This window comes from Tursiops truncatus, chromosome 1, assembly GCF_011762595.2.
Source record: "Tursiops truncatus isolate mTurTru1 chromosome 1, mTurTru1.mat.Y, whole genome shotgun sequence".
Taxonomy (NCBI): Eukaryota; Metazoa; Chordata; class Mammalia; order Artiodactyla; family Delphinidae; genus Tursiops; species Tursiops truncatus.
In genome coordinates, this window is record NC_047034.1 from 55243815 (window position 1) to 55258347 (window position 14533).

At 34.2% G+C, this 14533-nt stretch overlaps 1 protein-coding gene across 7 annotated transcripts in view; it reads right to left on the reverse strand.

Moving 5' to 3' along the window:
* The window catches only part of RABGAP1L (RAB GTPase activating protein 1 like), a 682857-nt gene that overhangs the window by 569331 nt on the left and 98993 nt on the right, over positions 1-14533 (reverse strand). For all 7 annotated transcript variants that reach the window (XM_073804143.1, XM_073804149.1, XM_073804154.1 and 4 more), the window contains 2 exons: positions 8566-8632; positions 3019-3121 (listed from right to left, as the gene is read on the reverse strand). In XM_073804143.1, the coding sequence (XP_073660244.1) occupies positions 3019-3121; positions 8566-8632 (170 nt within the window). The remainder of the gene's footprint in view (positions 1-3018; positions 3122-8565; positions 8633-14533) is intronic.

Below are 14533 nucleotides of genomic sequence, written 5' to 3' on the forward strand. Positions count from 1 at the left end.
GCCCTTAATATAAAAAAATAAATAAAATAGAAATTTCAGAATGTCTTTTACACTATCTTTCAAGTTTAAAAAAAAAACCTGGAAAATCACAAAGATCTGCCCTTTCATTTTATAAAAAGAGATACTAGAAATTATTAGGTCTGTTTGATGAGTTGCATGGGAAGGACTGTCAAATCAGAAGAGATGCTCAACCTTCATTATGTTAAATTTGTTTGGGAAAATGTTATTAATATTTCAATGTTGTATGCTTTAAGGGAAGTCCCCAGAGATTTGTCAGTACCCTCATTGTCCATAATACATATTAACCATCAGGAAAATCATTGACCGAAGCTCTAATGTGTAATTTTCATATATATATACTCTATATATAACATATAAAATACACTATATATACTCTCTCTATATATAACATATAGAGTACACATACACATATATACTCTCTCTACATATAGAGAGTATATATACACACTACATATTTATAGTATGTATATATATTTTATATACATAAAATATATATCAGAGTCCTGGCAAGTGCTTTTAGACAACAGTATACTGTTATCAGTCAAAATTTCAGTTACTATTTAAAATGTTTTCTTCACCATAGACTTCCTCTAATTTGAATCTAGACTTTCTAGACCAGTGTCTATTCCTTTTCTTCAGTTTCGCTATGATAGGTTGAAATATGGATTTCATTTTATTCTATTTACCCTGCTTGAAATTCACTGGGATTTTTGAAACTCTGGTTTGTTTATTCCATATCATTTTGTCATTTCTTCATTATTATTATTATTTTTTTTGTGTGTGTGTGGTACGCGGGCCTCTCACTGTTGCGGTCTCTCCCGTTGCAGAGCACAGGCTCCGGACGCGCAGGCTCAGCGGCCATGGCTCACGCACCCAGCCGCTCCGCGGCATGTGGGATCCTCCTGGACCGGGGCACGAACCCGTGTCCCCTACATCGGCAGGCAGACTCTCAACCACTGCGCCACCAGGGAAATCCCTCTTCATTGTTTTTAAAATATTTTTAAAATTTATATTGTCTACCATTTTCAGTTCTCAGTTAAAGGAAAGTTCAAATAACCAAGCCCACCATTAGAAGAAACCTTCAATACTGTCTTTTTAACCATTATACAACATTTATACTCATCAACTACATTCCTATTAATATCATTAAACTCAACAAAAATGTATTACATTTGTACTAAATACAAGCATTCTATCTGCCAATTCAAGAGGAATTAGGATTCTCTAGACATTGTACTTGACCTAAGGACCTTACAAAGTCTCAGGGGAATAAAGTAGAGGGGTTAGAGAAAATAACAAAACGCAGAATACAATATACAACTTGACGTAGTGAAAAGATCCAAGACATTTCATCTCTCAGGGCTTCAACTTTTGTAGTTTTGATTCATGACTCCTCTGAGTAATTTATAATTTCAAGAACACCATTTAAAAATGTAAGAAATTAGGTCAACATTTTTGTGTGGCATATGAAATGATTTTAAATTTAAAACACATTATCTTTTGCATTAGAATATTATTGCAATATAGTACTATATAGTTTCTTTTCATTGAACAAATTTTAAAATATGTATTTTTTAAAATACATAATTCTTTTTTATTTTTTTACTATTATTATTATTTTTGGGCCACACTGCATGACATGTGGGATCTTAGTTCCCCAACCAGGGATCGAACCTGCAACCCCTGCATTGGAAGGAGGAGCCTTAACCACTGGACCACCAGGGAAGTCCCTGAAATATATTATTTTTAATTGAGGACCAAATAGGTATTAAAATACAAAATGAAACTGAACTATGTGTTACATTAAGAACAGGTAAAAAGTGCTTTTATAAGTTATTATTTGAAATTTCTATATTTTACTTCAAAATTATCAACTGGCTTATTTTTTCCATTTTCACGTTGATTTTCTGAATGATTATAAGGAAGAAGTTTACAGACTGGTATTCACAAGCCTGTATCCAGAAATAACAAACTGTGGTGTAAAAATTATTTATTCCTAATATATGAAAAGCTAAATTTTACATAATCATCATTATTTTTCTCTCTTTTAGCCCTCAGTTTGAAATAGCTTGATGTATGATCAAATGCATGCAATTTATGGAACTGGTAAATACTTTTATTAAGGAAATTCAAAAATAATTATCATTTAATGTTCTTCATTAATATATTATATTTCCATATCAGTATTCACTAATGCTCCCGTCTTTAAGCAAAAGTCTATTGTGGGTATAAAGTAAATAATATAAAACTAAAGATCAAACAAGCTGATCCATTATTTTCTCAATATAAATTATTGGTTGAATCATAGTAAAGCATTTAGTAGAAGATTGTAACTCATGAGATAAAACTAAATTTTAGTTTAAAGGCAGATGGTGGAGGGGAAAAAAAAAAACCACATGGGCAATTAACCGATATCTGGATAAAGTAGGAATAAAAATAAATACAATGGGAAAAATGACAAATGAGCCTACTTACCATCTATAAATTCTGTTCAACACTAACATATTAAACAAAATGAAAAGGTAAACAACTTGGAAAAAAGTATTTGCCACAAATGAAATCCTAAATATACATTACTGAGTTCCCGAAGGTCAAAAGACTGGAATGAATAATAGTAAATGGAAAGATATAAGTAATCTGTAATATAGAGAAAAAAAGTTAAAATATAGTTATCAGAGATGCAAAAATTCCAGAATTTGCTTCATCATTTCTTTCATATTCTTCCATCATTTCGCCCTTAAATAAAACAACTTTATAATGACATATGAAACACAAAGCCCAAATACTTTCTTAACATAATGTAATAAAATTAATCCACATATCATCGAGGGGCTTTCTTTTGAATAGTGGAGGTTTTCCCCATAGATGTATAAAGCATGAAAACAAGAATAATTCCATTTAAAATGAGCACCAGAATTTTTTTAAACATGGCAAAACAAAATTGTCCATAATGTAAATTTTAAAGTAAATAATAAGGAATTTTTTAAGAAAATTCACCTTTTGGGGTTTCTTCATTAAGTGCCAGAAATATTGGTGCATTGGGGTTCCACATGCCGGTGATAACATAAGCTCTCCCATCATAGCTCTTTCCCATGGATTCCTATAAAAGTTCAAACAGGAATCACTGAGAATATATACATCAAAAAATCATCATTTTAAATTATATCTTACTTTAAGCAATCCAATTTATTAAAATTTGAATTCACAAACAGGGGACTTATTTTCTTTGTAAATTTTTTTCATCCCACAGAAGCATTTCTTTAAATATTAAATTCTCCTACAGCTTTCTCCAGAGTTTCTATTTAGAGACACATACTCTTGGATAAAAGGAGGTATGCCCTTACATGCTGACTCACAAAAACATAATACTGGTATGAAGTTATATTTAACTTTATCTTAGGCTGGTTGTCAAAATCTCACATACCTACACATACAGGATATAGGAAGTTTCTATTAAAACTGTATTACGGATCTCACTGAAGATAGTTAAACTGAATTAATAGCTAATCACAGGAAAATAGGTTAGGATTTTTCTTCTAATGTTCTAATTTTTAATATATTCTTAAAATATTAATGTACTTTATCACAATGAATACCTTTAAAGTTAATACTTTTATTGCCTATATGCCAGATATAGGTACACTTTCTAACAATCATAAATCAATATTAGGAGACTAATACTGTTTGTAATCAGCACTCAAGGTAATTAACTATCTCCCTCTACCCTCATACTTATCCTCCTTCCGTTCTCTCCTTCTCCTCTTCCTCTTCATTTCCTGCACTCCTTAAGACTTTTACCAAGCCAGCTCTTGACTCTCGCTAAAGCAGCAACTCCACAACTATATGTGGCCTTGAAAGCAAGGCAACACGTAGTTTGTGTGTGTGTGTGTGTGTGTGTGTGTGTGTGTGTGTGTGTGTAGTGTGGGGGAGCTTAGAGGTTGTCCCGTGGGAGAACAGCACACGCATACAAATATGTGCATGTGCAAAAGAGAATTATCCACAATACTTTCAATTTTCTGTACCGATTTCCTTATATTATAAATGGAGAGTGTGAAAAGGGTCAGACTAAAAATAAAAGAGAAAAAACTTTTTTTTCAATATTTCCCCCACACAGATGCTTCTCTGAATCCCTATGAAATTATTGTAGTCATTTGGCAATTACTATGTACATTTTTCTAGTGTACTCGTGATATTTCACTAATCAGATTGTATAGCTTAAGTGCAGGGACCCTGAATTCCAGAGGTGAAATACACTCAGGGCCATGTAAAAGAAACCCACTCAGTACCTCCAACACATTTATATATTCATATCTTTCTCTCTCTCCCTCACTCCCTTCCATGTGCCTATCCTCTCTCTCTACTGTCTAATTAGACATTCAGAACAAGAATGAGCACCTGACCCAAAAAAGTCCAGTCCATTTCTGGACAAGAGCTCGTGCTATGCTTGAGTCCAAAAAAATGAGCTAGACCAGTCAAATTCTTTCTTTCAATTAACAAATACCAAGGAAAGTGGGCAGTTAGCAGTGGGGCTGAAAGGTTTTGATAAGAAGTCAGGTGATGTCAGGCCACATACAAAACAAAGTTATAACAAAATTTAATGTAGGGAAAAATATATAAAGAACAGCAGAGTACTAGGAAACTGCTAAGTGGTAAGAGAGAAATGGAGAAAACAAACACCGAAAAAATCCTTAAAAATAATTAATCCTGTAGTCAAAAAACAAAGGCAGATACAAAGGAGGCAAGTTGAAGGGGAGGAAAGAGAAGGGCAGAGAAGAGGCAGGGAGGGAGAGAAAAGGGCAAGGAGGGAGAAGGGGAGGAGAGGGAGAAAGAGGGAAGAGAAGGAAAGAAGGGAGGCAGGGAGAGGGAGAGAGGAGAAGGTGCAGAAAGACCGAAAGGGGGGCGCAGCACCAGAGGTTGAGAGAACAGGGGCAGCAATAAAGAGTCTCACAGAAAGAGTAAGCCCATGGCAGGAGAGGCAGACAGGAAGAGACCAGATAGAGACCACTTTGCAGGTTTAGGTACAATTTCATGAAGATCAATAACCTCTTTTGCCTTTAAGGTGCTCTAAGTGAATCTTTGTTTCTTGTAACCAAAACAGCCTAACCAAATTAAGCATATTTTTATTTCTTTTTAGTCCTCACAACATACAACCACAATAATACTGTCTTACACATCAAAAGCCCTCAATACAAGTTTCTCTTTATCAAGTCATTTTTGATATTGAACTAGACATTTCTATTACATAGCCTGGCTTGCTCCCATCCCCTTATGAAGATACTGTCACAATCTTTGCTCTAGACTTCTTTCCTGACTCCTCTGCATGCCCTGGCTCCCCCAGGAAGGCTGACAAGATCAGGGACATCAGGTAAAGGACACCTGGACGACAAAAGCATCTGCCCAAACTAGGCCAGGCTGGAACCACCAGATGCCCTCTTCTTAAGAAAATAAACTGGGAAATATAATGAGAATATGACACTTTGCAATGGAAACATAAGCTGAAGAATCATGCTAATTCATACTAAGCCATGAGTGAACTACTGTCAAGTTATGAGTAAGCTGAAGCTATGAGGTCAAGTAGGCAGACAGCAGGGTAAAGCACACAGATGGCATCAGAAGGAGGAGATAACACAAAAAAATAAAAATAAAAAATGTAAGTTCATGCTAATCCATCCATTCATTAAACAAATATGAGCCTACTGTGAGTCATGCTCTATACCTGTGAGTATCCAGCAAGGAAAACAAAACAAAATGGTCCTGACTTTATGGAGCTGACAGGCTAATGATTTCCAAACAGCAGTTTGTGAGCCATTTGTGGATCATAAAATCAATTTAGTGGATTGTGACCAGACTTTTTAGTCAAGTAGAGGAAAAAAATTGCAGATTTCATCACACATGTAAGGGTTAAGAACTGTTTCATAAAAATTTTACTTTAGCTTTTTTTTATACATAAAGATTACAAGTATATTGGATTACAATGTAAATTTTATTTCTGTGAGTCCAGCTACTAGCCTAATGTCAATAAATAGTTAATTGTGAAGATCCACAAAGTTTCTGTGGCGTCTCTAGGACTTTTTTTTTTAATATTATTTTATTTTACCTGCTTCTGAGTTTTTCTAAAAATGGTATTACATTGTTTTTAGTCTTCTGTGACTTGATTTTTTTTTTTAACATCTTTACTGGAGTATAATTGCTTTACAATGTTGTGTTAGTTTCTGCTGTATAGGACTTTAAGTTGTGCTCCAGTTCCATGAAATCTGACTCTACCTAGTTTTCAGCTTTTTGGTACATTCCTGTTAGGCTTTTCCTAGGTATCAATGGCTATGAATCAAAAATTCTCATTTCCTTATTCCTACTACAAGTATCTTCACCAAACTATTCTCACTCACTACTGGGAAAAAATTGAGAGTCTGTTATCTGTACCCACAAAAAAACCTAACTAATTTTATTTATATATGATTTTATTTACAGACTATGTATAATATATATATATATAAGTAATTTGGCTATTTGACTAAAAAATATATTTCATTTATAAGTATAACTTTCTCTTTCATGTAGATTTTATATTAAACAAAATTTATAAATTTATAGAAAAGTCTCAGTTCATCTGGCTTATTTAGCATTCAGGGAAGAAAGCCAGCATTGCTTAAAAATTATTCAAGTCAAATAGAAAAGTCTCACAAATTCTGAAATTAAATATAATTAAACACTTTTAAAGTTTGTCAGAATAAAGTGCAAGGTGAAATTTGTTTTCAAAGTGTACACGTATTTGGATGTCATAGAAGAAAAAGTATTAACATCTGGCTCTAGAGGGCAGAATTAAGACTGATTAGGCAAAGTTACAAGGAATATGATTTCAGGTGATTACAAAGGTATAACCTGTAATAACCAGAACTGTCCCATAGTCTTCATTATAAGGTAACAAGTTCCTTTTTATTAGATGTAATGTAGCTAAAGCTCAATAACCGTGTATTAAAGATAGCATGAAGATTAATAGCACTGGTAATAACAAATCACAACTGATCATAATTGTACATACAAACCCTCCAACTCGACCAACTATTTGTGGCACAGGTAAGCCCACCACTCTTTCCAGGAGCTTCAGTGCTGACAAGTCCTTTGATATCAATATGGACTCTTAAAGGTGGAGGGCTGCACCACAAGCAAGACACTAAGACTAAGTAAGGGGTTCAGAAGTTCATGCCAGGTCTGTAACTCTATAATCTAAACTTAGGTTTCATAGAAAAATCTTTGCCAGTGATTCACCTTAATCTTTTAAACTCTGAAAAATCATTCTAATTAGTATCTAGGAGCTTATAAGTATTTAATGTCCCTGAAACTACCTCCTCACGGAATTTTCAGGGCTCCAAAATGCTATGCCCTGCCTTCAGTAAAACCACTTGCATAACTGATATGCTGTAAAGAGCGAGGGAACAGAGATGAACCAATACCTAATTCATTTTCACATTTAAAGTAACTGGTAGTCCTTACCTTACCTACCCATGCAGTGCTTCCTCTTTATTTCTGTGGCTCATTGTACCAACTCTATGAGAGCACTTAACCCACTGCTGTCATTACATACTTAAAAGATCTATTTCCATCACAAGATTATGAACCCATAGATGGTAAGAACTGTTTTACCATGTCTATAACACCAGCACTTCACGCAATACCTGGCACAAAATTAGGTCCTCAAAAAGGCTGAATAAACCATTCTACTACCAGTAGAAAATCCATGTGATGTTACCATGAAATAACTCAAAGAAAAAGTTGATATAATTTGTGGTATTTAACTGACATTTGCAAAATACAGCTGAAAGGAAGAAAACATGTAGTGCTACCTAAAAAAATCTCAGTTAAGTAAAAAACTTTATACTTATACTAAGATAACTATTTCCTATAACATTTCTAAACCACAAAGTAAATGTTTTCATTAACTGCAATATTAGCAGGTATTTCTGTTTAAAAGTTAAGATGGCTTCCTATTTTTACATCAAATACCAACTCTTAAATACATATTAACCTTCAAGGGCATTCCTTAAATAAGTACCACTCCTAAAGTAAATATACTTTGCTAATGAAAGGTAATCAAGAAGGAAAAATTCAGAAAGGGAAACGCTTTAAAGAAAACAAAAGCATCCATCACGGTACTCAAATTAATAATATTGCATTAAAAAAAATAAAAGGCACCATATTCACTTATAACATTGTGCCTGTTATAATCATGTATTTGTTATTTTGGCTCAAAGAAGAGACACATTCCTAAGAAGTCAAAGAGATGAATAGATGGATATTTTCATTGCATTATCTTTTTATTTGTTTCCCACTTGCATATGCTTTTTTTATGAAAGTTTTCCTAAATCTCTCCCTCATAAGTAATTTTAAGTTTGGGGTTCCAAATTAAATTACTACTATCATAGTAATTGATAGCTGAAAGTTAGAAACAATTTTGACAAAATGACAAAATTTTAAAATAGAAAATACTTTAAAAATATAAAATAACTATCATCTATACTTGGTTAAGGTGCTTAAGATTTTCATTACCATATCCAGTAAATGCATGTCACTGTTCTTCACGTTTCGACCTGGGCTTAATAACATTCCAAAACATCTGAAAATATTGGGGAGGGAAAAAAAAGGAGAAATAAGGTATCAAGAATATATAGAAGCCCAGTGAGCAAAAGTCTCAATAGTAACGATACAATCTGAGCTCTGTACTGACAAATAGCTTTCATTTTTTAGAGAAACATCATAAATAAGAATTCATTAAGATACATAATAAAATCACATAGAAATAAGTTACCTAAATTCCCAGATCTTTATTTTTGCATGTAAAAGATTACCAATGATCAGAAACTGTGATAAAAATAGCCATAAATTGTTAACTGAAACAAAATACAGTAGTGACATATAAATTAGTTTCTGGGTAAAAATGAGATTGTATTTGCTTTAGAGTTACTCCAAACATATTGGTCAAGATCAACTAACCTAGTTAAATTAAAAGAAAGAAAATTTTTTTAAAAATTAGAATAAGACACTGTACTCTCTCTTTGCATCAAGCCAGATTAATAGAAACAGTCACCCTGGCCCTCAACAGTCATGTTCACTGAGTAGCCTATATCTTCAGTTTGAAATACTATATCCTCAGTTTGAAAAAAAAAAAAAAGTTATATGAAACTCATTACTAAAAATGCTGTTATATTAGTGAAGATATTACCCAACATACTGTATACTATTAACTACTTTATTCTGTGCTTCCTAATGCTAGGGAAGCTTTAAGAATCCCATCAACACTACCACTTTGTTTGTAAAGGATTTTCATAAACTCTAAAATTCAGCTAATTCGAACATGTTTTAATATTTGTTAGGATATTATTGTTATTTCTTCTTTATAGGTAAGAAACGTAAAGTCCAGAAAAGTTATTTTACTCAAATTTATGTGGCTATTAAGTAGGTCTTGTACTCGAGAGACAATGTGATCTGTCCACAGTGTGCCTCTCTCTGCCAACAATGCATACCCACACTTACTAGAAAACAGTGTTTTTATTGTAGCTTTCCAAAATTTAAAAGTATGCTATAGAGCATTTTATACAAGACTATAAACAAATTAAATATACCATTTTTTAAGTTTCAAAATAGCGGCAGCTGAGCAGTCAATACTTAATCTGATCTTTGTTTTTCAAAGGTTTAGTTTTCTAGTAGCATGGCTTTTTTTTTCCATAAACAAGACAAGAGATTAGTCCTGTCCAAATATGAGCTTAGTAAATAGTAAAAACATATATATAATACTTCCTGTGAATATTTGAGGATACCTTGCTCAAGGCATCCAAAAAGATCAAGTATATAGTAAAGATAAAGTCAGTAAGTTCTGAGGAAATTCCGAACATATTATTGTACCAGTGAACAAAATATAACTTACTAAAATAGAAATTATTATAATCTAATATTCATAATTTTAATACGATTCCTTTAAACTGTTATGAACTCCTATAATAAACACTGTCTATACAAATTAAATGCTAATTAATCATGTACTTTATTGTACTATTTCTTCTAAGTTTGCCTTAAATTCCTTATAAGAATAAAAGAGCTAATTCTTTTTCAGATATAAAATTTAGTTCCCTCAACTTAAAAGTCGGGTCAGGGCTTCCCTGGTGGCGCAGTGGTTGGGAGTCTGCCTGCCGATGCGGGGGACGCGGGTTCGTGCCCCGGTCCGGGAGGATTCCGCGTGCCGCGGAGCGGCTGGGCTTGTGGGCCATGGCCGCTGGGCCTGCTCGTCCGGAGCCTGTGCTCCGCAACGGGAGAGGCCACGGCGGTGCGAGGCCCGTGTACCGCAAAAAAAAAAAAAAAGTCGGGTCAATGAGGACAGACGACTTCTCTCACATTCCCTATTCTTTGCTTCAGCTTGCACCTCTCATGGGTTTTAAAATACTATTTTCTATATTATGGTTTTTAAGTTACAAAACTATTATATATACTCATTGTAAAAAGCTAATGAATACCAAAGTGTATAGGGAAAAAATAATTTCTCCTTTCTCTCTCTAATCTCAGACCCTTTGGAACCAATACTACGAATTTAGTATGCACCCTCCCTACCATTCTTTTGCTCGTTTTGAAAATTTAAAGTTTTATATTGTTTGTCAAGCACTCACAGGTAAGTGGCAAAATGGGTACAATTTTCCTAATATAATGTCCTATCTTAAACTCCACTGCAAAAGGAAATTTAGGTTTTCCTCAAATGGGAACAGACATCACCTTATTTTGATGATCTTTGATGTACTGCTTTTTTCCTGGGTTATAAATAAAAAATCCTGCCACCAACCAACAGTGCGACCCTAGAGAAAGCACCTAACCCCCTTGGGCCTCTGCTTCCTCTTCTAGAAAATGGGAGAGGTAACAATACATGAACTCTAAGGATTTTTCCAGCACTAAAACTGAGTAATTTTTTTCTATCAAGCTGTATTAGTCATTTCCAAAATTATATTTCATTAAAGCACGTAAGGTTTCCTATAGAGACAAGCAAGGTCTATTATGAATAACATGTCAGAAATTAGATAGATATTATTAGCACCACAAGCACCTATTGCAAATATTAAGTGTTTCATTGGGGAGTTCAAAGCGTTCAATCTTCTCTTATTAACTCCATAAATAATGTAGAAAGCAAACTGCTATTACATTTATTTTCTCAAGGATGTCACAGTCTAGTAGGGGAGGAAAATAAGTAAACGGACAATTACAACCTGTACGGTAAGTTCTACGATAGCCGTAAGTACAGAATGTTAACAAAGCAGAGAGAAGACACACCCAACATTATTTATAATATAGCAAATAGCTAACTTGACCCAAAATTTGAAATCAAACCTCCTAAGAATGGGATGATGGTGTTATCATATTAATAATAATTATCATATTAATTATAGCAGCTGTTTATTGAATGCTTTGTCAGACATTACTATATTGTTGCATTTACATTTCTAAACAACCTCCATATAACAAATAATAAAACTGGTTTCCGGAAAGTAGAAGTGATTTGTCCAAACCACAAAGCTATTAAGCCCGTGACTATGACTCCAAAACTGCAGAGTCTTTTACACATTATACTCTGCCACCTCCCTAGCCTATCAGTAGAAAAGATTATCAATTCCCTGTGTGATCCTGGGCAAGTCACACACTTTAAAGTCTCACTTTCCACATTTCTGGAACACAAATATTACTTGCTTATAGGTTGACTATGTTAATGTAAAGCTGAAATGAAAAAACTCACAGGGAAAGTACACCATAAATTCTAGAGCTGTTGCCGATTATAAATTATTATTACAACTGCCACTATTATTTAGAAAAGAAATTTGGCCTTCCATACTGCCCAGTGAGTCTCTACTCAAAACAGAGATTTAAACAGCTTTTAACACCAAGTTAGCATCCATACAGACACCAAAAGTTCTGCATATCTTGCATGGCTTTAGGGTTAATTGATGGAAAAATAAAGATGAAATGTCACATGTCACATATGCAACATGCTTATAGAGATTCAGTTCTTCTCAGGGCTGGTCACATAGGCATCCTCTGCCTAGCATGTACCAAAAATCCAGACTCCTGAAGGAAAGCTGGTGTTCAGCACAAACCACATTGCTTGTGCTAAAAGTTTAGGCACGGTGAGCCACTATTCTCAGTTCTGGGAATGGTGGAAACCCTCCCGAAAACCAAGTTTCCAAATACCAGTCAAGAACCAACCTTATAAGCAGGCCTTTTAGGAATGGTAGTGTCAGTCCTCCTATGTTAACTCTTTTCTGTACAGCCCTATTTTGATATTTACATTTTAAGTAAAAAAAAAAAAAAAATTAATACAAAACAATATCATCTGTGGGTAAAATAATATGGATTCCTCAGAAGCTCGATTCCATTTAAAATAGTTGAATCAAGCCATATAAAGCTTTGATCAATTATCAAAAGCATAACAATTTTCTATGGTACAATGGAATAATTTACCTAAATATATAAACCTTAAAGAAAACAGATAGAGAATAATTTAAAAATAATACGAGAATAAAGAGGATGGGTAAACTTATTAAAATATATTAAAAATAGAAAAAATCAAATTAATATTTAAAGCACAAATACAATATTCACACGTAAGACTTATTTAACTTTTGTTGACTTGCTTTTTTTTTTTTTTTTGGTTGCACAGCATGTGGGATCTTAGTTCCCCGACCAGGGATCGAACCTGCACCCCCTGTTATTTCACTTTTGTTAATTAACTGCCTAAAGTCCTACTAAATAAAAATAACATTTTATGTAGTCATTCCTCCCACTTCCCTTCAAATCAGCCAAGATCTTTAAAAAGAAAAAAAAACTATGCTGCCATTATAAATAAGAACAAAATATTAGTAACTAAGCAGTGTTTACTAGTGATATAAAATAATTATATCATATCTATAGATACTTAATACCTCCCCTTGTCCCTACCCCAAAAAAAAGTCATACAAAAGAGACAAATACAAAGACTTTAGGAAGACTAGCAAAAAGCCTTGGATTCAAATCCTCATGTTGCCTCTTCTTAGCTATTTCTTACCAGGCAAAATAACATGCTTTAGTTTCCTCCCTCTGCCAAAAAAAAAAAGTAAATAAAAAGATAATTTATAGGATTCCTTGCTTTAGTATGAAAAACACTATGCAATAAACACTTGGGATGGATGTTAACATATGGTAGAAATCATTAAATAGTGGTTATTATCCTTGCCATTATTATGACAATTAAAAGACTATCAGTTAAGAAGACTATCTAAAATAAACACTTTTTCCCCCCAGAAATGTATCAGAAAATTTATCTGTGGGACTGGTTAATTTCATTAGATACTAGTTCAATTAGATACTGTCAGTTTAGGTCCAAATAGGAGAGAGAGCACAGAAATAATTTGAACAGGAAAAGTTTATTATAAAAAATTTTTCTCTGTGATAGGAGAGTGACTGTAAAGAGAATTCTAAAGAACAACCTAAGGCTGAGGAAGAGTACCCCAAAGAAGAGCAAACTTGGAAAGAAGATCCTCCCCCTAAAGCTGGTATCCTGACCTCACTGTAGAAGATATGACTGCAGCCCAGTGGATGACAAAGAAGTTTTCTGGACTGCCCAGGCAAAGCTGGACCACAAGCAAACAGGAAACAACCCTCTAGGGTGCAGGTAGCCAAGGGTGGCCGGCAGGTGAACAAAGGAAATCAGGACTCCCGGAGGCAGCTCAGAGGCAGAGTGGTACAAAGCCTGAGGCCCACAGTGTCTGTATCTGGAGGGCTGCAGGAAGATCTCACTGAGCCAGGACCAGGACTATGAGTTCACAGGGGGAATGCATGCACTGTGTGCACAGCTGGAGCACAGCAGCACTGGATGTCCCAGAATCTTGTAGCAAGAGCAAGAACAATCACAGCACACCAGAACCAAGAAGAGTCTCTCCCTCCTGCGGTATCTCTCCAGCACCCTCTACTGGCACAATTTAATATTGTGCTTGCTGCAAAGATGATGCATAAAGTTGCACTAATGCAGATCAAGTAAGAGGGTAGATTTGGAACCAAGAGGCAATAAATTGATAATTGGCATAGGATACAGTTAAAATACCTCATCTCTTCTAATAACTTAACAGCCGGGTTAGAAATCAAAATTTCTTAAACCAATAAATTAAGAAGTTATTTTCTTAAAGTAAATCAAGAATGTAAATTGGTATAGCCACTATGGAAAACAATATGAAGATTGCTCAAAAAGTTAAAAATAGATCTACCATATGATCCAGCAATTCCACTTCTGGGTATATACCCAAAGGAAATGAAAACAGGATATCAAAGAGATTAACTGCACTCTCATGTTTATCGCAGCATTACTTGCAACAGCCATGATATGGAAACACCCTAAGGGCCTGGCAGTAAATGAATACATAAAGAGGATGTGGTATATACAGTGGAATATTATTCAACCATGAGAAAAAAGGACACCCCACCATTTGCAACAACAAAAGTGGATCTTGAGGAC